This window comes from Chelonus insularis, unplaced genomic scaffold (assembly GCF_013357705.1).
Source record: "Chelonus insularis isolate UGA/USDA-ARS -01 unplaced genomic scaffold, ASM1335770v1 contig_133_pilon, whole genome shotgun sequence".
NCBI classification, from domain to species: domain Eukaryota; kingdom Metazoa; phylum Arthropoda; class Insecta; order Hymenoptera; family Braconidae; genus Chelonus; species Chelonus insularis.
The window spans coordinates 575773-599127 of NW_023276374.1; the positions used below are offsets into that span (position 1 = coordinate 575773).

Consider the following 23355-nt stretch of genomic DNA (forward strand, 5'->3'; position numbering starts at 1 on the left):
TTCGATGTTGGCGCTTTCATGTGCTAGTAAAGTGCTATACAGAGGTAGAGTATATATTCCTCTATTCTCTCATCCTCTCACTCTGTTATTCGTCTCGCTGCAGGCACCGATACATCACTCTGATTCAAACCACAACCCCGGCATCTATATACACAATACAACACACACATCGGGTATATATAAACTCCAGATAGAGTATATGATCCTACCAGTGGCTACTCAGTACGTCTGGCCGCACCCTCGCACTCTTGCATTACTCTAGACGGACGCACATGTGCTGCTGTTACTGTATATGTGTCTCTGCCAATGCCCTTACCTACTACCAATACACTAGAATTACGAGAGAGAGAAAATGGGAGCTAAGCCCGAAGGCCATTAATCTCTTCGCGCGGCAACCCGCAACCCGTCACTATGTTTACCCACATGTGAACCATTATGTCCACCGCCGCGACACAATCCTGATCTCACTTCCTTTGAATTCATTGCGAATTTGGAATTTCTCAGTGGGATATGGAGACTAGTTAGCTGTTGAAATATTTCCTAATACCTGACTTGCATACAGATTACTGCAGAGATCTACTATCTTTTGGTAATAAAATTTAAATAAAAAATTACCATTATCATCTAGACTCCTTTGTGAATCTTCTCCTACTCTGTCTGCTCGATGGGTGTCACTGCTCATATCGTCTTTGTCTTTGTTATCCTCCGAATCAGTTAATATCGCATCATCATCGTCATCCGTTTTGTTCTTCGGCTCCCACGTCATTTTATTCTCCTTCTTGAGTCTTCGTCTTGCATTGGCAAACCACGTTGATACTTGAGTGAGTGTCATTTTGGTGATGATGGCGAGCATTATTTTTTCACCTTTGGTAGGATATGGATTTTTCTTGTGCTCATTGAGCCAAGCTTTTAGGGTTGCTGTTGACTCCCTCGTTGCGTTCTTACGTCGTGCCGCCAAGTCGTAACCGGCTCCATATCTGCAAGGACAACCGCATTTCAAGTTAGACATACAATATCGGAACTTGGCGTTAATCATTTGTGTTACACTTCAATAATTTGTATAATATAAATTTCATTTAGTACGTTAGATCTTCAAAGATATGTAAATGTTTCAGAAAAAAATAAAGAGTAAAAAATATTTATTTTTAATGTTAATTATACTGGTGAATAAATTTCATTTTATTTTATTATCAATTTATCTTCTAAGTAATATTATAATATGGATAAAATTCGATTATACTACAAGTTTTTTTTTGTTAAAAAAATAAAACTTTGTTGAACACGTATGTTTGACTGATGCAAACTGATAGGTAGCATTGGAATGAGTGTATTTAAACATTGCTCAATGCAAGTGTAAAAAATGAAAAAAAAAAAGAAAAAATGTCTGTGCTATGAAATAATATTGACGTATTTTTATTAAAAAAAATTGATGTACACTGAGCTTTGAAAATGAATACTGATTGATTTTTTTTGTTGGTAGATTTATCATCAGGAAATGTATTGAAAATGTCCAACTTCTACTAATACATTTAAAATTTTTAAAAATTCTAACTTTCTTGGCTAATTTTTTTTTTTTTTATCCAACAACCAAAAAAAAACATAACCTTAATTGATAAAAACTTTTTAAAGATATTATTTTTTGCTCCAATAATATTTACTTGAGAAAATAAAGTAAATTGACAGTAATGAATATTTTTTCTATAACGAATACATTTAGATACAAATGTTAAAATCCATTTCATAAGTGGTCGAACGTGACAGGATAACAATATCATCTGAAAGTAAGTTTGACATGTAGTATTGACTGACACAATTTAGGAAGTGACTTTCTCGCGATGATTTATCCCTATTGAAACTCTCGTTGGATTCACCAGGGTGGTGAGTATACGCGGATTCCCCAGGGATTTGAGAAAGCAGTAGTCTGAATAAGAGAGCCCTAGTCGTTGCGTATGTCGTGCCATGGGCAAACACGCCCTCATATCTAAAGCTCTCTCTCACCCTCTCACAGAGCGTCATCCTATCGGGACGAGGGTGATACGCTGGCAAATATATACGGAGAATAAACCACCCTAGCAGCAACGTCGGCGGCGTGATTCCATCGAGGCCACACTCACTCTCGCAGTAATGGCGATTCGATCGATCCCCTTCATCTCGACATCCACTGTATTATAGCTGCCTAGCACTGTTATATATACACACACCAAGTGGAGCTCAGCTACTAGAAACTAAAATACCTATTGAGTGACTATCCACTATACGGGGGTTCTACAGTTGCCTATAACAATAGTTGGCTCATAGTTTACTGAAGATCTAAGTAACCCACCGTGACCATAGAATTGCTTAACATAACCCTGATTCAATTTATATTTTCTTTTTTTTTTATTCTTGGTCATAAATAAATGTATACAGCAGATGTGACCACGTTGGCTTATTTGATGGACAATCCAAGGAGGAGGATAATGAATAATGAAGCTATAAGATAAAGTAAGAAAGTGATGAAGTGTTAAAGTGGGGAACGATTGAGTTATTTTCAAGAATGAGAAGTAAGTGAGTAAATCGAATTGTTAAATCAACGACGATTAGTTTGGCACTTTGGTTGTGCAAACATAAGAATTACTTGGAACCCCTCGGTTGTCCAGAAGATTGCTTGATGACTGGCTTGGTGAGAAAGAATGAGGAAAAAAGCAACCAGAATGGGCTTTTCTCGCTTAGAGTTGGGGTTCAAGTCGAAGCTATAGACGTTGTGAAGAAGAAAGACTGTGTTATAGCAGCAAAAGAAAGTAGAAGGTGGTTTCACCCTCTATTAAATTCCCCCCAGACAAGGGAAAGGCGGCCACCGAGGCTCCTTTCCAATAAAACCGCGCGCTTGCTCGTGCTCTAGTAAGTAAAGAGAGGGAAAAAGCTTGGACGGGGAGGAAGGGGCATGAAACCTGGTGCCGCCGACCGGGAAATCGATCGACGCCATTATGTGTACTCTCGCTGCGGGAAAGGATTATCTGAGAACTTGCGTAAAAACTTAATGAACCAAGTATACAATCGCGACTCGTTTTTAATCGTAACCACGGAATTTGTTTTAATATTACATTATCAATAATCAGACATTGTGGAATTTTTTCCAAGATGTTTTATTTTTCTTACCGATATCATTATGTTTAAGAGATAAGATTAAACCAAATTGCTACTGTTTTTACATAAATCTATTTAATGTTTTTTATTTCATGAAATTTAGGGGAAAAAATTATCAAGCCAAATTATAGAGTAAGAAAGAATTCTTTTTGATTTATTTTTATTTTTTTCAATAATAATTAGAAATTTATTTATAAAACAGAATGCTATATAAAATTAGAAAATTAAAAATAATATTAAAATGTTTTTAAAAATTTATTGAGAACAAGTTCTTAATGAATTTTTTAGAAATCGGTTGAAATAATTAATAAAATTTCAATAGATAGACTAAAGCAAAAAAAATCTATGGATTGAATTCTAGAATGCAGTTCAATTTGTTAGAGATATAAAATTAAATTAGCAAACATTGATTACCTGCAAAAAAAATTAATTCAAGTTGCATCTATTATTATTTACAGCATTGAAGTAATTTTAAATTAGTTAGAATATGTTTTTTTAAATCTCGTTTCTCAAGTTCATTATTTATTTGAATAAATTTGTTAAACTAAAAGAGATTAATGAAATGTCAAAAATATTATTACGATAATTATTTCTGTAAAAAGTTTTAGTTTTTTTTTGCATACTCCATTTGATAAAAACTTTTGTAAAAATAAATGGATATCATTGAATTTTCAAATAATTTCATTTAGCATCCATTTTATTTGAAACAGTTCTAGAATTTTTTTTTAGTTTTAAAACTATTAAATGAAACATTTAAAATTCCATAATTTTCTCTTTTTACGACAAAAAAATTTTATTTCTCTTAAAAAATGATTTTCCTTTTATTGCGTAGACAATAACGATATGGGAAGCAGAATGAGGAGAGAATGGGAACGTATATGACACTCGACTGGGAATAGCGTCCACTTGAACGACTCATTAGGGTCTTTTGCATACGGCAATCTCGAAAGGTTAACCAATATTGGTAGAATGTGCGTAATTACAATTCGAGTAATGAGAAGTTAGTAGCTCTGATAGCAGTAGTAAATATTAGATTACAATATGTAACAGACAAAAGTGTATCTATTGAGTCAATCAGCATGCTTTGAAGATTTATTTCCAAAGTCTAAAGCCGGATGAAGATTTACACGATTTACATTCAGGTTGGAAAATTGCAAAAGAGCAAAAATGAAAGTGGTAGATGGCGGTATTGGGTGGGCCATGAGAGCTTTTCACGGTCGGAGAGTAAAGTGAAAAAGGAAGGCTAGGGGCAACTGTCGCGAACGGGGAACAGACTGAAAGAGTATGAGGGAACAACCGAGCTCTATATGTATATACATTTTAGCTGAAATTCGAAGGATTTTTTTATTCCTCTATAAAACCTTTTATCATGCATGTATAATGTATCAGACTTACGGTCAAATTAAATATTAAGGAAATCAAATGAAACTTTTTTCATTTTTTCTTCACTAGTAAAAAATATCTTTCTCAATGGCTGAATAATTGACTGAATAAAATTTTTTTGTTACTTTTTAAATATTTTTTTAAAATGTAAAACTTTTTCAACCTAGCAATCAAATATGTAACATTTATTTCCCACTATTTTTATCAATTAAAAGAGAAACTCTTTGGAAGTAATGATTATGAGCAAACTTATTTCCTATCAAAAACCTTTATTCTTTGCGAAAATGATTTTTCTCTTCACGCATAATAGTTTTTAAAAGAAAAAAAAAAGAGAATAAAATAAAAAACAATGGCTTTAGTCTTTCTTTGGGGTGTTACTGAAGCTGTTTCTGATCACTGGATGAGTTGGCAGTATATAATAACAATAAAAACTAAAAAAGGCAAGGAGCAATAAGTGTGAGAGTGAAAGATGAGGGACATGAATGAAGAGGAAGCAATGAAGGCCCCACGGGTTGGTATTATTAAGCAAGTAAATTAATAGCGGCTTGTGGAGTAGACTCATGGAGAGGCTCGAGGGTGGATTCCACGATAAACAATGCTCAGTAGAGGGTCTGTGTACCTTCCCCGGTGTTGGCCGTGCAGTAGTAGTTCTACAATATTCAACGCTGCACACGTATGAAGAAGAGATACAAGTATTATAAATGGAGTAGTCAGAGGAGGCGCGTTTGCGATACAGTAGGGAGAATCGAGCCGTGAGTGCGGACACGAGGGTTGCCAAGCAAAGCAAGTAAAGCACCTGTGGGAGCTAGTTGCTTGCTGTAAGGGTGGGCGTGAGTGTCGAGAGGGTAGAGAAGGCCGTGTAGCAAGGTAAAAGAGGAGAAGAGAGAAACAGCAGAGAGAGAGAGAGAGATCGAAAACGCGAGCGGTGAACCGGCGAAACCCCGGGAGGAAGCCAATCAATAAACTCACTCGCTTATACTCCCTATATACTATTCTATATGACCAGAGTTCGAGTTGTTGCCTCTCTCGTTCATGATGCGCCTACTAAACTAAACCGCCAAACCAACAAACCCACCATATTTTGTTTACGCCCACCATATACTTTCCGTTAATACTCTATACTCATTTTATTTATATTTACGAATCCATTCCAACCTCCAAACATTATTTTATCCCCTTTACACTACTTACGCTATCCTGATACCTCTCCTCTAACTCCATGCTTTACTTCAAATAAATATAAGACAAGATTCAATTGTCAGAGAAAAATTGTAGCTCAACTTATTCTCTCAAGCGTACCTAATACATAAAAATACTTCATAGGGTGCAGGCATTCTACGTTGAATAAGACACAGAAAATCTTGTTACAAGGGTCTACCGAAATCCCATTTTAACAAAACTATTTTTATCCTGAAACTTTTGCTATAAAAATTCAAATAATTCTCATAAAAATAATACATATGTACTTTGCTAAAGTCTTTTTTTCCAGATAATTAACAGTTTGTTTCTAAAAGTTTTTTTTTATCTTTGAAAAAGTAATTTTTTGCCATTTTATTTCATAATAAATATTAATGTTATAGCAAGGGTAAAGTCTATCATCTAAATAAAAAAAAAATCAAACATTTGAAACTCCTGTTAAATAAGTCATAGTATTTGTTTTGGAGCATGAAAATGTTAAACTGGTCGATTAAGTGTCTAACTGTGATGTTTTTTCTAAATTCAACTGATATTTATATCCATTCTTGTTATTCATGATTTGACTACAATACGATAGAAGAATCTCCTTAAGTTGATAAAGTCAGTACAAAGTAAACAAAAGTTAATTTATTTTTCAATTTATTCAGTTTATAAAGTCAATGGGTTTTTTTGTGTAGGCGAGTTGAATAAATAATTATACATACCCGTACGCAGCTAACGTTGGATCATAAGGGTAATATCCTGTCGCTGCAGGTTGCAACGCTGCTGTTCCCCAAGCTGCGCCCATATCTGCCGTCATTCCCATCCCCGTGGCGTCTTTCAAACCATAAGGATTTCCCTACAAAAGACAGAGGAGCTTTTTAGTATTCTGATGAACCAAGATATCGCGATATAATCGTTTGTACACACTCAAGCGTGTGAATAAGATGAGAAGTAGACAGTGGAACACATAAGTGTAGTAGCAGTTGTTTAAGGTTTAAGGAGTAAAATGAATAACGCTAATGCCTCTGGCACAAAAGAATATTTTTAGATTGTGGCTGGGACTTGAAAAGAGCACGAAGCGAAAGAGAAAGAAGGAAAAGTTGGCGCCGGTGCGTTTCGTATTTCATCTCGTCTGCTTCTAATTCTCAATTCTCTCTTCTTACTTCAAGACTTTTGTGTATATACGCTTCGCGATTCTGCTCTAAGCTTTTTCCTTCTGCTTATTATTATGATTTTGTTCCTACGTTGGACAATTTTTCTTCCGGGTGAGCTTAATATCGTCAAAGAATTCTCTGGGTCACGCCATCAGGACCTCTTATGGGATTTCTCGAACGGACTTCTCGGCGCCTTTTTATGACGTCGGATCCGCGGGTGGTCCTTGAAGGACTTGAACGCTGTCGTCACGACGCTGACTAGTGCTGCTCAACAATCATGCTTTGAATCATATGCATTGTAAGCGGCTAACATAACTTTATATTAATCTCTCCATACATCACAGTAAATCCCATCTTTAAGGATCAATAAACGAGAGATTATTTTATGGAATTTTGATCCAGCTTGTTCACCATTACACACAGACAATCATTTTTCAAACAATAGAAATTTTTACCTTCAATAAAAGTCGATAAAAATGGCAGAATGACTATTTCTACTGCACATTCAGTAGATACAGAATTTAAATAAAAACGTTTTTTTTTTTTTTATAAAAAGTAGATATTAACTGTTATCATGATGTAAAATGTAATTTAATTAGTAAACTTTATTATTTGGTTTTTCATTCAACTTCAAATGTGTCAAAAAATTTAATCATTCGCTTTAGTATTTTATTATAGTTTGAAAAAACCATTAATAACAATTAATGTTCAATTATTTAAAAAATGAAAAGTTTAAAGTTGAAATTATCAGACCAAATACATGGCTGCACTTCAGAGAATAAATAAAATTTTAAAATAAATAAAAACATTTTTATTTTTTTTCCACAGAGGAAATAAAATATAGGGTATTAATTTTAGAAAATTGTAAATATTATCTATTCTAGTCACTGCAATGTTTTACCTTTTATTATCTCTATGACATGCCACCCTAGTGTGCAAAAAATATATTATAAATAATAATTATCAAAAAGAAATCTCATAATTAATATAATATCCATGTTTTTATAACTATTATTTAGAATTATTCACTTCCGACGATTAATTTCAAAAGCAAAAATAAGGTTTATAGAACTTAATAATATGTTATTTAGAAGACATAAAAATAATTAAAAGAAAAAATATTATAGCCAGAATACACAAATTGAAAGAGTAAACTTGTAGTTGTTGGATGTAGGTGATAATTAAATAAACTTGAGATACGATAACATGATGAAGCCGTAGACTTTACACTTGTGCGTGTGCTGAACGTCAAAGTATTACGACCAAGGTTACGTTTAAAGCTCGATATATACGGAAAGAGGTATAGGACATACAGGAGGAAGTTGAAAAGACTGAGGATATATAAAAAAATGGTGGTAGGACATGAGAGAAGAAAAGGAGGCATGCTCTTGTAGTTCTGCGAGTCACAAGGACCACCATGCGCGCTGTAGCATATAAGGACTGCTTCTACTCCACTCATGCTTATTGCCCTTATTGTCGCCACGCTGCGCCGCCCATTTCATTCAATGCTAATCCGGCTCTTATTACGTTCTTATAATGCTCATAAGAACGACGACGCACGAGTGGAGCCTCTTCTGCACCCTCTCCGCCAACTTAAATCTCATCAATAGCACGTGCTCCAACATTATTTCTAATTTGTGTTTCGTAATTAATTAAAATAATCTGTTTGAAGGATATCATATATTTCACTTGAAAGATTTATATTTCTAGAGTTGATATTTTTAATTAACTAACTATTCTTGATGATTTTTTAATTTATGATGCTTTTTTTAATGATAAACTTAGATATTGAGTAATGCTTGGACAGTATTTGTGAAACAAAATCATGTTAGACAACGAAGATGTTTTAACTAAATAATTTAAGCATATTTTTTATCCTTTGACACTTTTTAAGAGATAATAAGTTTTTTCCTCTATAATATGTCATTGAGAGATAGAAATAACTCATCTGTGCTATTTTTTGATTGTTAGATTCAAATATTGGAGCCAAAAAATATTTTTGGAACACTCGTAGTCATGTCATAATAAATTTAATAATTTCTCTTTAGACAGAATATTATTTGTCTCAATTTTTCAATCCAAAATTGTTCAAAAAATATTGCTTGTAGATATTCATTTCTCAATTTGTAGTAATTTATAGTTTAAATCATCAAGAATACTTTGGTTTTGTTGTATTAACTGAAACAACGCGTAATTAAAATATCAATACCTCTTTTATTAAGAAAAAAAAAATATTCCATGTCAACTTAAAGTGGTTATGTACTAATATAATAATGATAAGACATATCAATTTATCAGCTAAAAATTGCAATATACTTTTAATAGATTACTCTCAAAAAGTGATTCAAAGTTTGTCTTACCGATAAAAATCTGAGCGACGATAAGTCTCAGGGGAATATTTTTCATCTGCGATACGCCGTAATGGACATATTATTGAATTTTGCGGTACTTTACAAAATACAAAACGTGACACCATGTGATATGATTTATTCACTCATAATTTTAACGATATATAACGACGATTTTGCTTTATATTCAAGTAGTATTTAAATTTCTCATTCAGGAATATCATTCATGTCATGCTTTTATTATTTTATTCCCCATTGAACAATTTAATAGTCATTTAAAAATAATTCGATCTTTTTATTAAGCTAACGATTAAACAATTATTCAGTTTAATCATTATTAAAACAAATTAAATAACTTCCATTTACAAAATTAATATCATCCATTTAAGTGTTGACTTACTTATTTTTTATGCTATCAACAAATCATTCCTAATTTAACAGATAAATAAATGATATCAAAAAAGATGAGAATTCAATTTTAGTATGCAGTCAAATAATCGACTTATAAAGTATGATATTTTTATTCTCGAGATAATTGATTCAGTGAAGGATTGAGTAACAAAAAAAGGTATTTAATCTTAATGAGGGATCGAAGAGAGGACTTGTTGAAAATTAATTAAAGTTGAAATCAATTGCAGCTTACCAGAGGTGAATAGAAAGCCGAGCTGTCCATGCCGATACTAGGATAAGGACTTTGATCAGTAGCTGATGGTGTAGGGGTTGGATAAGTTGAATAAGAGGTTGCGGGTGGGCCAAGTCTCGGATAAGCACCAAGAGCCAGTCTGGCAGCACTATCGTATTGACAAGAACAAACAGTTTGTCCTGTCATTGGATCAGTCATCATAGGCCTGCCATTTTCACAGCATCCAGCACCAGTCGAACTACCAACAGGAGTTTCAGCTCCTCCTGAAGCACCAGGTACAGCACTTGTAGTCCTTGCATTTGATGATGGCGAAAGTGCACTAGGACTTAAGGCACTTCCTGATGAAACAGCTGGAGATGTTGCTGTTGTTGGCTGTCCACCACTTACCAATAACTGAAACATTTCGTTTGATATTATTATACATTTATGGCGACGTTTCCAGCAGTATTAAAATCGCAGTAACTTAATATTTGTGTGAATCGAGTATGCAAACCCTTAAATTGCCAGAGCAGATGGTACTTTTATAGTTACGACTGCTAGTAAAAAGTTAGCGAATGTTGGATAAAATCAAATTCTATGTCATTGATTACTTGAGTCAATTTCATTCTTTTTAGGAGTTTTTTTCACAACTTTTTGATGTAAAAAAATTTTTATATTTTATTTTATGAGCATTAAAAATTATTGAAAATGATTACAAATAGTTAAAATACAATGTTAATATTTTATAACAATTATTGAATAATAAATTATTTAAAAGGAATAGTTTTTTTGCATTGGTTAAATAAATTTTTATTATGAAAAAACTTTATTAATTACAAAATCATAAAAAAAAATTATTTGTCCCTATTAATTTAAAATTTGTTATTAAAAAAGAATAAATGAGTTTTTTCAAATTTAAAATCAATATATTTAAATTTTAAAGTTAATTTAAAGTTATTTATCATTTTTTTTACTCACGTGAATACAAAATTATAGCATTCATTCCAAATAACAATGTTTCAAAGCAATAGTGGTGTGAAAATATGATACTGATTATTATAATTATTATAAATAAGTCATACACTTTTTTTTTACTCTTTTGTCAAATATTTTTCAAAAAAAACTAATTTATTCTAAATGCTTTTTTGATGGTCATAATTTGTTTTTTAAAAAACGATAAATCATTTTAAAGCTACTTTCGTTAAATATTAAAACCTCTGTTATTCAATTCTTTTTTAATAAAGCATAAAAACAATTTGTAAAAAATAAATAAAAATTATAAAAGTGAATATCTTATAAATACGTATACGCAACAATAATTAAATATGTCTAGGATAGCAAATAGACAGAGAATAACTAGTTGCACCTGATGTATAATTCGAGAGCAACCGGTTTTCCGCATGCTTAAAATATATAGATTCACTACTATTTGAAAATTTTCATATTATTCCCATACATTTATCAGAAAGTGTGAATATTTTGTCATTAATTGCAGAAAGTATTAAACACCGACTACATCGAGTGTAATCATGATTGCCATGAACTGCAGCTATATAACTGTTAGATAAAAGTTAGAAACAATTTTCTAAGCGACATGAGTATGAAAGTTTATACCTCTGATGGGCATCGATAAAAACTTTATGGACTTGGAAATATCTTGGGGAATTAAAAAAAAATCATTTTAAACGATGAATAGTAGAAAACATGATAATCGAATCTCGTACACAAGTTTTACAGATAAATAAACACGATGTAATGAATGATATTTGATTCTATAAATGTAAGTGATATGCCGCAAGATTTTATTGAAATCTATAATAACAGCTGCACATTAGTATCAAATGATGCTCTTTTTTTTATGTACTATTCATGTTACATATGTTTCTTCAATTGTGCTGTCATTGGTATGCGGGAAACACGAATCACACTGACACATCTATATTGTAAGAATAAATATTTTCTCACAACTTTATTTTCTACTCTTCCGTCTTTTACTCTTTGTATTTCCCCCCTACTTGCAGCTTTTCAGTGGCACAATCTTTATAGATAGAAAGTAGGTATACCTACATGCATACACAACCCAACATATACTTTATCAAATTTTATATGTGCGCAGAATTCATACACTACTTTGTACGTCTGCGCTAGCGCTTGCTTTCTTCTACATTTTTTTTTTTTTACTTTTTAGAAAAAGTGAATCCGAATAAGTGCACTGGAGTTGAACTTTTGTAAAACATTGATAACTTTTAGGTGAATAGAAAGGGTTGGCTTGTAAAAGGCATCGAATGGACCGAAACTATTGCGCTCACGAGAAATTTTACGGGCAATTTCGGTTGCCAAGAATAACGACCAAGTGTATCAGTGAAAGTTTTAAGGATTGAAGGGAAGAGAAAAGCGAATAAAATTGAAGGAATTGATTGCTTTTAAGATTACCACTAAGCAAGAAAATACTACTTTTTCACGATAAAATCACAATTAATTGTTAAATAAAAAAATTTACTGTGCGAAAATATGGTGGGAAATGATTTTTAAGGTTGGCTTATTTTATTAATACTCTATTATTAATTCATGAAAAATTTCATTCAATGGAAAAATAAATCACAATGATTTAAAAACAAAAAATATAAAGATGTGATAAATGTTAAGCAAATGATTAAATTTTCTTTACAATGAAAGTTGAAGATCTGACGAATGGAATTATTCAGTAAAATTTCTCATAGGAAATCTTTCACTGTCGCAGTTATAACAAAGCAATTGAAGCAATTGAAATGTGAGGTTGCGTATCTAAATGACGTTGCGAGATAGTAGGATGAATCCAACTATAACCGTGAGAATGAAAAAATAACGTTCCGCTTCGTTGCTTTGATGAAAAAAAAATGAGAATATCGATTGTTCTCTCTGGATTATCATAAAAAATCTGAAAATTGTTTCGTGATAATTTTTTTCTCTCTCATCATATGCAACATAATAATTGAGAATAAAAATACCACAGTAGATAAACAAGATTTGATTTGTCGTCTGTTTGTAGAAATAAATTCTTCGGTAGAAATATAAATGAGTAATGATTAATTAATACATTATTGTAATTTATAAAATTGAATGATAATGGTTTTAGGGACACTGGAATGACAACTGGTGAGTGTAAACCTCAGAGGAGTCTCGCAATCAAGCGACGGCCGTCGCTGAATGTCCAGCTGAGGATACAGCGAAGAGAAAGAGCGAGAAAAAGAAAGAAAGAGAGAGAGAGAGAGAAAAGAATAAAGCAGGTGGTATAATGCTGTGGGCATCTCTCCACTCATCGGCTCTCGACAGGTTTTACCTGTCCCTTTTGCCAATTATCATTCTTTCACATTGGATACAACTGGCCAATTTACTGCTACATTTGTATTAAACCATAATTATGAGAATTAATAGAATACTCCAAAGAGCAAATGTGTGCATTACTATACCAACAAAAAATCAGATTTATTGATTAATTGACGATAAATATTTCCAACAATGTGATGTAACTAAAGCGGAGTCATTGTATTTGCGATGAGCATTAAGATAATGTGTATTGGTATAAAAATAAAAAAAAAACCACTCGCGAGTAGGTAAATTGAGAAATAAAAGCTATTATTACCTGAGATGCCGACGGATACGAGTATCCGAACTGCGCGTACGCCGACATGCCCTGCACTTGGTGTATTGCTTGACAGTTTTAAAAATAAAATCACAATTCACAAGCACTCACAGCACTCATTCGAGTCCGTGCTGTAATAATAATCACTGATAATTAGGTTGACTCAAGGTAAATACTCAAAAACTTAGTGCCAATGATACTTAAAATGAAAATAAAAATAAAGTTCACTTAATGATAACGTTCGTAATAACAACATGGACGATTATTAGGTTTTCTTTTCGTCCAATTTATTTTTAATCTTCATGCTGACCTATTTACCACATCCCTTCGAGTCTAGATCAGTTAGTCAACGTAAATATAACACTTAATTTATGGATGAGCACGTGGATTATATCACACAATTGGAGTAGATGGATGTTTAAGCTCTTAAAAAAGTTGTACTAGTGTATTTAAAGTGTCGAGCCCTTGCTTAATTCATAGACACGTATAACAGATATAACAGATGAACAATAAGGGGTAGAGTGAGGAAGAACGTGACACTAGAAATCCACACGCGGGACAGACGTACGAACAGATACGTTACGAACGATTAGATATAGGATTTGCTGGTCGTACTCTCACAGAGTCCGTCCCCTGCTCTCACAGGGCTCTCCAGTCTACGACTGACTCGTTTCCACTCACACCACTTCATCGACATCCACTTTGGAGTTCCGTTTCTACTGATCCCCCACCCCCTCTGACGGTTAGATTGAAAACTAACTTGCCCCACCATTGGGATAGAGGCGGAACTGGTCCATAGTCGACCAATGAAATTAAACGCGAAGCGTCAGTGTTGCCACCTACAACACGTTTTAACGACTTTTTATTGGATGTCTGCCTAGTTGAGGGGCTTTACTACTTGATCAGACCACGTCTACCACTATCATTAACGCCTACCACCCATTGAAGAAGCAAACCACCGTGAAACGACAGTGGATCTCTTGCTTTCTCCTTTTATCTCGACGAGTCTTTATTCTCTCCTTGCTCATCGCTTATTTCTATCTCTGTTGCTGGCTTCAACAACCGACTAACGTACATTGAGAACAACAAAGAGCGAGTATGTTTACGCGGCTCGACTCTTGTCAACTCCGTCGGCACGGGACTTGAATAAATCTCACCTTGTCTTCACATTTTTCTTTATCGTTGTTCTTATTCATTTTCACCTGATACTAGAAATTGCCAACACTTTCCTTCTTCAAACCACCAACGATACCAGCCAGTTTTTAATTAATTATGTTTACTCACATTACCTTAATATATATCTTCTGTCAGAGATTATTTCTATGCCATTAATTATCAGTTAATCATAAGCTTGTCAAGAATTGTAAGTAATGGAAACATATGTTTTACAAGTATATTTTAAATAAATAATCAGTTTGCTATGCCTATTATCTTTTAACTATATAGGAATCACTGATTATGTTTATGTATTCACATGGCCGCACTATAGGGATATATAATTATAGACATTTACACGCCAGGAAAGAGCTTTGATATTTTAGCATTTATTATGCAATAAAGACTGCTTAAACGCCAAGTAAAAGGGGCACATTCTTAGGAAATTATCAACTTTTTTTCTGTCTTCAATGTCTCCACTAAAATATTTCACTAAAATAATCATTCTCTCATGTTTATTATTCAAGGAATATATTGCGATAATTTACTTAATTATAATTTTCAAAGATAAATATGTCATGTCAGCGTGACTCAAAAAATTTATTAGTCTTCGCTTGGATGGTACTCTGAATTTATCTGAAATAAAGGAACAAAATCTCTAAATTTGAATTTTTAAATTTGTAATAAAAAAAAAAATATTCTTTTTCTTGAGAAAATAATTTTTTTCACTCATCGGAACGGAAAATAAAATAAAAAAAATTTGAAAAATCTCAAATATTGCCTAATGTGAAACTAAGTCATGTCTTGGAAAAAAGGAAAATGACGCAATAAATAACCAACATATTTGGAGAAAGTGAAAATCGACTATGCACTTGACAACGTAACTAAAAATCCGCATACCCGAGGTTAATAGGATTAGTGGACAGGTCAAAAAAGTATCAGCATGCAACAGGCCGGATCGTTCTGGGTAGATAAGAGAAGCCTCTTCTCGGATAATATCTACTCTATACCTGAGCGTAAAAAGATTTCTGCAGATTTCAACTTTGAAGGTTTTCAAACAACTAACAATGATTTACTACATTAGATGCTCATAAACCTAGTGACCTGCTGATCACATGGTTTTTAAAGTTTTCATTGTTGAGTGGCAACACAACAATGTCTGTTTGCGCAAATTGCGTTCGAGACTCTCAACATATCCAATCTCACATAATAATAAAAGTTTTTTTCCAGTGTTTCAATTTTAAAGTCACCAACAATTTATTATCTGTATATTCAGGTATATTATTGGCTCATAAATCTCTGTCATTCATCGACTTAGGAAAAAAACTGAAAAACGTAATGGAGATCTATTAAAATAGTTATTTCTATAACTGTATGCATACAAAGTTTCATAAATGTAACACTCTAGCATATCGTGTTGAACAAATATTAGTGACAACGTTCAGTTGAATATCGATTTCGAAACGTGTTGATTACAATCACTTGACGTTACGTATATGTATATAGTTTACTGTGCGTTGTCTCTGTATCAATATTAGTATCCTGCACGGATAAGCTGCTTCCACCCACAGTCATTGTGCATATGCACATCAATAATTATACATGCAATATAGGAGAGCGTGACTGTCGTTATTGCAGCGACAAAATGCCGTGGCTATCCTTCCATATATGCTGTGTACTCTATGATTAATAGCCAAGTGAATAACCGAAGCGTTTCGGTCTCGTTACCTCACGACGACTGCACATTAAGGGAATAATTGTAGGGATCATGAACTACACGCATGCCGGAAAGCCACTCCAAAACATGGATAAACACCACCATGTGCGCGTACTCGCGTATTCGTGTTCATGGTTGCTTCGAAAAATTACCTAAATTTACCATCAATTTGGCTTTTTAAACTATCTTTTAGCGCCTGCCACTGGAAAAAAAAATACCGACTGTTTACACAAACTTGGCATGACTGCCGGAGCTACGGAATCTGAGCTCAAAACGATTCTTTAATGAAAAGCAGCTATAAACACTTATTATCATCATCACTCTGGAAAATACAATGAATAGAAGTGAATTACATTTTTTATTATGTGTTAATCTTTTTTAGATTAATCTGTGAAAATTATTTGATTTTATTAAGTCATTTTTTTCTTAGTACATTCACTTTAAAAATTTTTAATCAATTTTTCAAATTAAATCATTTGTTTCTCGATATTCAAAGATTGTGTAATAAATTGTCAAGTATCAAAGATGTATCTGAGCTCATAAATTTCTTTCAATTTTTAGGCTCCAAAATATAACTTTCAAATGATCCAACATATTGCTCATATTTTCAGTAGATTGTGTAAATCATTTGTTCAGCATAATCTCTTTTAGGTGTCGAAAGAATATTTTTTTTTCCTTCAACACGAACATATCGTCGCGGTCATTCCAAAAAGTCGTATGTGAAGTTTTCATTGTTTTGTTAATTAGCTCTACGCGTAGTTTGGAACGTAATCTTTAATTGATCTCTAATTGTAATAAGCAAAAAGTTCTATTTCAAATTTCTGTTTGTATTTTCTGATACAATGTATTAGATATATTTTAAAGGAAGATTTTTGATGCAATTTAAATTTCTTACACTCTAAAAAATTAATAGTTGAGTCCCATACTTGGATTCACTATCTTGTGTTAATTTTTTATTTGACAGAAATAAATTTTCTTTTTAATCAACAAATTTTCACTGAATAATCTGAGATCGTAGTTTATTATAAAAATAACGATGAACTGAATACCACCGCATTAGACAAAATCCTATCAATACCTGGCAATGTTTTTACGACAATAAGTGGGGCCTGATTGTTTCGAGGTGAATTTTATTACCGCGCACACCTTGATTCTCCTCCCCCTGGCTCTTTACCACCTTTCCCCTCATCGCAGTTTCATCCTCGACAAGCAAAGTTGGATTTGGTATGGCCAACCAGTATGTCGCCGTAAAAAAGCCGGCTCAGCACCCTCCTCTGCCTTAAACATTTGTCTCTCTTCATCTTATGTACGCTCTCGCTTGTTTTCCCCTACTCTTCACCCTTCTTTCCATTTCGATCCGATGCCCTCTCTGGTAGAAACACACGACGAGCCAACGACCAACGAAATGTCAACCGTAAACCTCGCGAGGCAACACTAATTAACCCGACCGAAATAAACTGCTCTACGTTGAGCAGCGCCCCTCACACATCTTTATCTTCTTTTTCTATTTTTTATTTTCTCTACATTTTTTCTCTTCATTTCACTCCTCATAAAGTCCATAAGATGTTTCTTCATTTTATTTATCAGTCATTATTCATTTGTTTATTGTGAAAAAATATCTAAGCGTTTTCTTGTCGTCGTGATATAAAAAATGTTTAGATTAGAAGATGAAATAAAAAATTTATTTTAACAGCTACATGGATGTAATAAAGAATAAAATTGTGTCAAAAATGTGAAGAGAATGCAGATATTTGTATGCACTTCTTTTTATCATAGATAATGTATAGCTAAACGACAAGCAGCTTGAGTGAATGCGACGGCCCGTCGAGGTTTATTATCCATTCTCGTAGTCGATACTTCAACAACACGGCGGGGTTCCCTATGGCTCCCGCTGCTTGAGCATTTCCATTTTACCCCTAAACCATCCAGAGAAGATTTGCGTCATCTCCGTTACCGAGGTTCTTTCAAAGTTGTACAGACTCTAAGGATGTTTTGTTCACCATCACAGATTGAACAAAAGAACCTTTGTTTTTGTTCAAAGCCTCATGAAAATATTCTTCCTGATCTACAGAAATTTTTAAAGTTTTCTATTTTAAACTGACATATTAGTGAAGATTAAACATAGTTATTGAAATTTTCTAATTTTTATCCTTGATTTGAACATTTTTTTTTCTTAATGAAGAACTATTCTCTGATGTAAAGGAAACCATGAATGAAATCCCTGAAACAACAAGGAATGTTTTATTCGTTTTGATGAGATAAAAGAGAAATATCTTGATTCCAAATATTTATCATTAGTCTTTCAGATCTCTGTCTCATCAGGTGAAAATATTCAAATAAAATTTTTTTATCAGCAAAAAAACAAAGAAGTAGACGACATAAAAACGAAAAAATGTGGAAAATAACTATGGAAATTTTGTTGACGGATATCCATATATAGATTCCGATAGCGTGAGATTGCAAGATGCGTGGGAAAGTGGGTATTAATGGTATATAAAACTACCTAGCACCGACGCCTGGCACATCTTATAATTATTTATTTAATCATCATATATGCCATCAAGGATCAACCCATCCATTATTTATTCTGTCAATGTTCAGGACAGGTATTTCAAGACTTTTCGTATCCTTCATCTTCATTAGAATTCTTGTGAAATGCTCGTCGATAAAGTATAAATGGATGTTCGAACAAAAGGAATGATCATTGATGCCGGAGCGAAAACAGTGACTCTTCTTGATTATTACACTCGCTAGTAAGATAACAGTCTTTGAATACAAAGGATAAATGTTAACGAGCGTAACAAAGCTGATGAGTAAACTTTGATGCAAAAGAATCAATTGATTTCTCAACATGGAATGAGCATTAATTTGGAAAACTTGCAAGACAAGAGATGCTACCAGCCTTACCTACATATTCACCGCAATACCTTACTATTCTCTTGCTTCAACACTTGAAAATCTCTAATAGACTAATATATGATCAGTAATACATTAGCTTATATACGTGTACTTAGTTGTGTAGATGAGATATATACCTATAATACAAATGCAAGCATGGCCCGTGTTGTTGAAGCGACCGTGAGAATCGATCCAGCAGTTTAATATCGATCCCCACCAATTACGTGATCGTTTCTTTTGAACCTTACCGACTCGCTTCTTGTAGAATTTATTAAATTGCCGCGTATACATGCCAGTGGCGTGATTATCTTATGATTAGGGAAAGAAGCCAATTACTTACTTCGTACTTCGTCAGTTCAATTCAATATGTTCAGTAAATCTCTAAATAATTGTCAAAATTCATACTCCTGACGATAGGACGATCGACTTGCTTGCCTTCCTGCAACTTACTACATGAAATTATGCACTTTGAAGTAAATTGACCCTGAAGAACATTTTATCAGAAATAAAAATTCAGATTTTTTTGGAGCTTTCAGTTTTAATCTGATGTTTAGTCATTTTTCTTCAACCACAAGTATTAAATCATCTCGAACAAAGGTAAGAAAAATTTTTTTCAATTAAATTTTATATCACACAAATTCATTCACTAAATATATAATAAAAAATAACTGAATAATTGATTAAATGCTAAAGAGAAAAAAATAAACTAATTTAAAATAAAACATTTATTAATTATTTCAAATTTAAATGCCTCGGGGGAAATTTTATTTAGAAGTGAATGTTATTAAAATTTCACTACAATTACTAATGTGATTCCAAATAATTATCAGTTAAAAAAAAAGTATAATTCAATATGACTTAAAAATATTTTGTAAAAAAAAATAAAATCCATTGTTGTTTCTTTAACAATTTTTATGAAAGATAAAACAATAAAGATTGATTTATTTATGTAATTATGTACTTTTAAAGCAATTATAGTCATATTTATTAGTAACCAATAAAAATTAGCATAGGCAGTATTTTTATATTAATCTTGAAAGGTGGCAAGTATAATAATAGATGTTTTAGGGTTTAGATTGTAGTATTAAGAAGAAGAAAGGCTAGAGCAAGACATGGTGGATAAAAAAATGAGGTCGAAGCATGCAAGGGAGTGCTGATGGAAGGAAGGAAGATACTATACGTTACAGGTGAGAGCCTGAGGTTCGCGTGCTGCAAACGAGCCGGCAGCTGGTTGCTTTTGGCTACACGGTACCTGCAGGTATTAATATGCGACTGGCTGAGTATGAGACCGATCCATTTGGACTGTTAGCTCAAACCGTCGTCGTTGATCGTACACTTATTCGCGTCACCTTTTCATAACTGCTCTTCACATGTATTAAATTAATATTGTCAGTTGTTCTTGTATCATTTATTTGTGTTATTTGTCTACTTGTTGATCATTCAAACAGAAAAATTGCTACACATTTAAAGTGCAGTCTTTCTACTTAGGCTTTTTATGTCAATTAAAGTGGATCAATATATCAGCCATTTATTTTCTCACTGACAATAATAAAGTTTTTCAAGACGTTGCACCCTACTTGCTTACTTTACGACTAATGTCTGCACACAACCACTCCGCAAACGTCAATTTCATCGAGCTCGTGTTAGGTAACTTCCACTTTAGCCTCGGCAACTCCCACTCAAAGTTATCGCAAGCGGCGGGCGTAAAAAGCACCATTCGAATTGAATGATTGCTGAATAAGCGGAAAAGTAGCTGGCGGCCCGCCCAACGTGGGGTAAAATGAGGAAAGAATCAACTTGAGAACATTTCTCAATAGGGGATTGTTCCTGACGACTCATTGAACCGCGTATTCTTTTTCTTTTTAGTTCTATATAATATTTATTAGACCCCACGCCATGTGTTTTCATAGTTTTTGTCATAAATTTAACATACATTCGGGATTTTATCCTATCTACAAGTGATAGTAAACAACCGTCACGAAATGTTTAAATTCTTTTTGTCTACATGAAAGATTTTACATTTGATACTAAGATTTTCAATAAAAAATTTATCTGTATTTAATAATAAATGCAAAACTGGTAATTATAAACGAAAAATCTAGATTACGTAGGAAGCAGCAGGCTAACAATTACTAAGTAAGTTTCCAGTTAAAAGTAACAAAATATTTAAAAAATACATAAATTGTAAAAATCAGCTAGTTTGTCTCTTTTTAGTTTTTTTTTATTCTGTACAAAAAACAGCTTTCATAGAAAAAATATTGGTTTGAAATCAAAATATTACTAAGAAAATAATAGTCGATAAGTAATAAAGTAGTGTATATCACTTGTCACGCACTTGTCACCCTCATACCAAACGTGTCCCCTCGTTCATCGACCTCTGTAGCCCACATCCCTTTAAAAGTCTACGGACGTATTGACAATACATTGCAACAATAATGGACGCGCGTTGGGGTAAAAGGTTTTGGCTCGCGAAGCGGTTCGCTTAACGCACGTGCACATCCCACAACCCTACTACTAGGACACGTGTAGATTTATAATTTTTGCCTTGTAACTTGGATATATATTTCCTACAATACATTCTTTTCCTTCTCAGTGGCTTTGGTAATGCAGCAGTGTTATGGTTCTTCTTACCGCTGACACGATATACAACCTCCTGCTTTCCTATTCACGTGGATATAGTACAGCATTTCCGGGACTACGAAGTCATTGCTACCCGGTGTATGCATCGTGAGAGTTTATCTCGTAACGCGTTAACGCGAGAACGTAAGTGGATATATAAAAGCGACTCCCGACCATTTCTTGTTTGCGTCGACGTAGGGTACAACCCCACCGGTGGTCGACACTTCATTAGTTTGAAGCGCTCTCTCGCGAGCCCCTTTCCTTTATATTCCTTCCTTCTCAAAGTTATGACGCAACAGTTTGCATGCTCTCAGGCCACTCCAAAATGTTCCGTACACACACTTACAATTCTAGTACACTCCTATAACTCCTCGACGTGAATCTCGATTTTTTTGTTTCTTTTTGCGAGACCCTAGAACTTTGATAAGGGTTTAAATTTTATTTTTGAGAGTCTAAATAAAATAAACTCCGTTTGGAACATTCAATTATTCTTTGCTCATAATTATGATTGTGTGAACTGAGAATCACAGCATTTTCTACAATGGTTATGATTGTAGAATATTTTTTGATGTGAAAATAGAACAATCTTTTCTTGAGACGACTTCGAGTACTGACAGGAAAATATATATTTAGAGCAATAAAGATTAGCCAATATTTATTTATCGTCACATTTAAATATCTATTTAAATAAAAAATTCTTATTTATAAAAGAACATTTATCGCAAGCGATATTACAACAAATAAAAATTATCTGGTATCAATTAAAAATTAATAAAATAAATTTCACAGTTAAATTATCAGATTTTAATTATTCTACCCAATGATTGACATTTAATATTGAATTTCATTGGAAAGGGGAAAAAATCTCGATAAAAAAACTGGAATTAACCATTTAAATTTTTATTGTGTTATACATAGCGATTTAAAATAATTACTCGACAATATCTAATTGATTATTTAGTAAACAAAAAAAATACGTCGACACGAACAAATGCAAATAGTGTAATAAGATTAATGAGATTCGATATAAAAAAATAAATTTTCTCCGAAGTACTTTAAATCTAAGACGAATAATTTATATGAAAATCACTAGCAAATGCATGTGCTCCTCAGTGAATGTTACACGGAATATAAAAGTAAATAATAGTATGTACAAAGTATCTAACTATCTGTAGTGTGAAAAGTCGGCATACCAAGACTTCTTACACTGTGCAGGGTCGCGCCTTGACGACAGATTATGCGTGGATAACTGGACAGAGACACGCTACGAAATTTAGCGTTACACGCCCTGGTCGTTAACGCTCTTGGCTTTCTCGGTGCGCATGAATATGCAGCCTGACTCCTGCACCTCTACTTCTGTAGACTATAACCTGCTGATGCAAATGTGTATGTATAGGTATAACGATCTCGTATATGCAATTCACGCGTAGCCCATAAGTGCACGTCGAGACACCTGCGCCAGCTCTCTAATAGGCTAATGGACCGCCGTGGTTCCTCACCCGCAGTCTAGTAGCTTCCGCACCTACCGCTGA

At 33.3% G+C, this 23355-nt stretch overlaps 1 protein-coding gene across 2 annotated transcripts in view; it reads right to left on the reverse strand.

Annotated features, from left to right (window-relative positions):
• LOC118074228 (homeobox protein araucan-like) overlaps positions 1 to 23355 on the reverse strand; it is a 35956-nt gene that overhangs the window by 6302 nt on the left and 6299 nt on the right. Inside the window, exons 1-4 of one of the 2 annotated variants that reach the window (XM_035095294.1) lie at positions 13435 to 14100; positions 9834 to 10226; positions 6411 to 6544; positions 616 to 977 (exon numbers count right to left, since the gene is read on the reverse strand). In XM_035095294.1, the coding sequence (XP_034951185.1) occupies positions 616 to 977; positions 6411 to 6544; positions 9834 to 10226; positions 13435 to 13482 (937 nt within the window). In that variant the 5' untranslated portion in view covers positions 13483 to 14100. Of the gene's footprint in view, positions 1 to 615; positions 978 to 6410; positions 6545 to 9833; positions 10227 to 13434; positions 14101 to 23355 lie in introns of those variants that run through there. The other variant, XM_035095293.1, reaches the window with a different exon arrangement.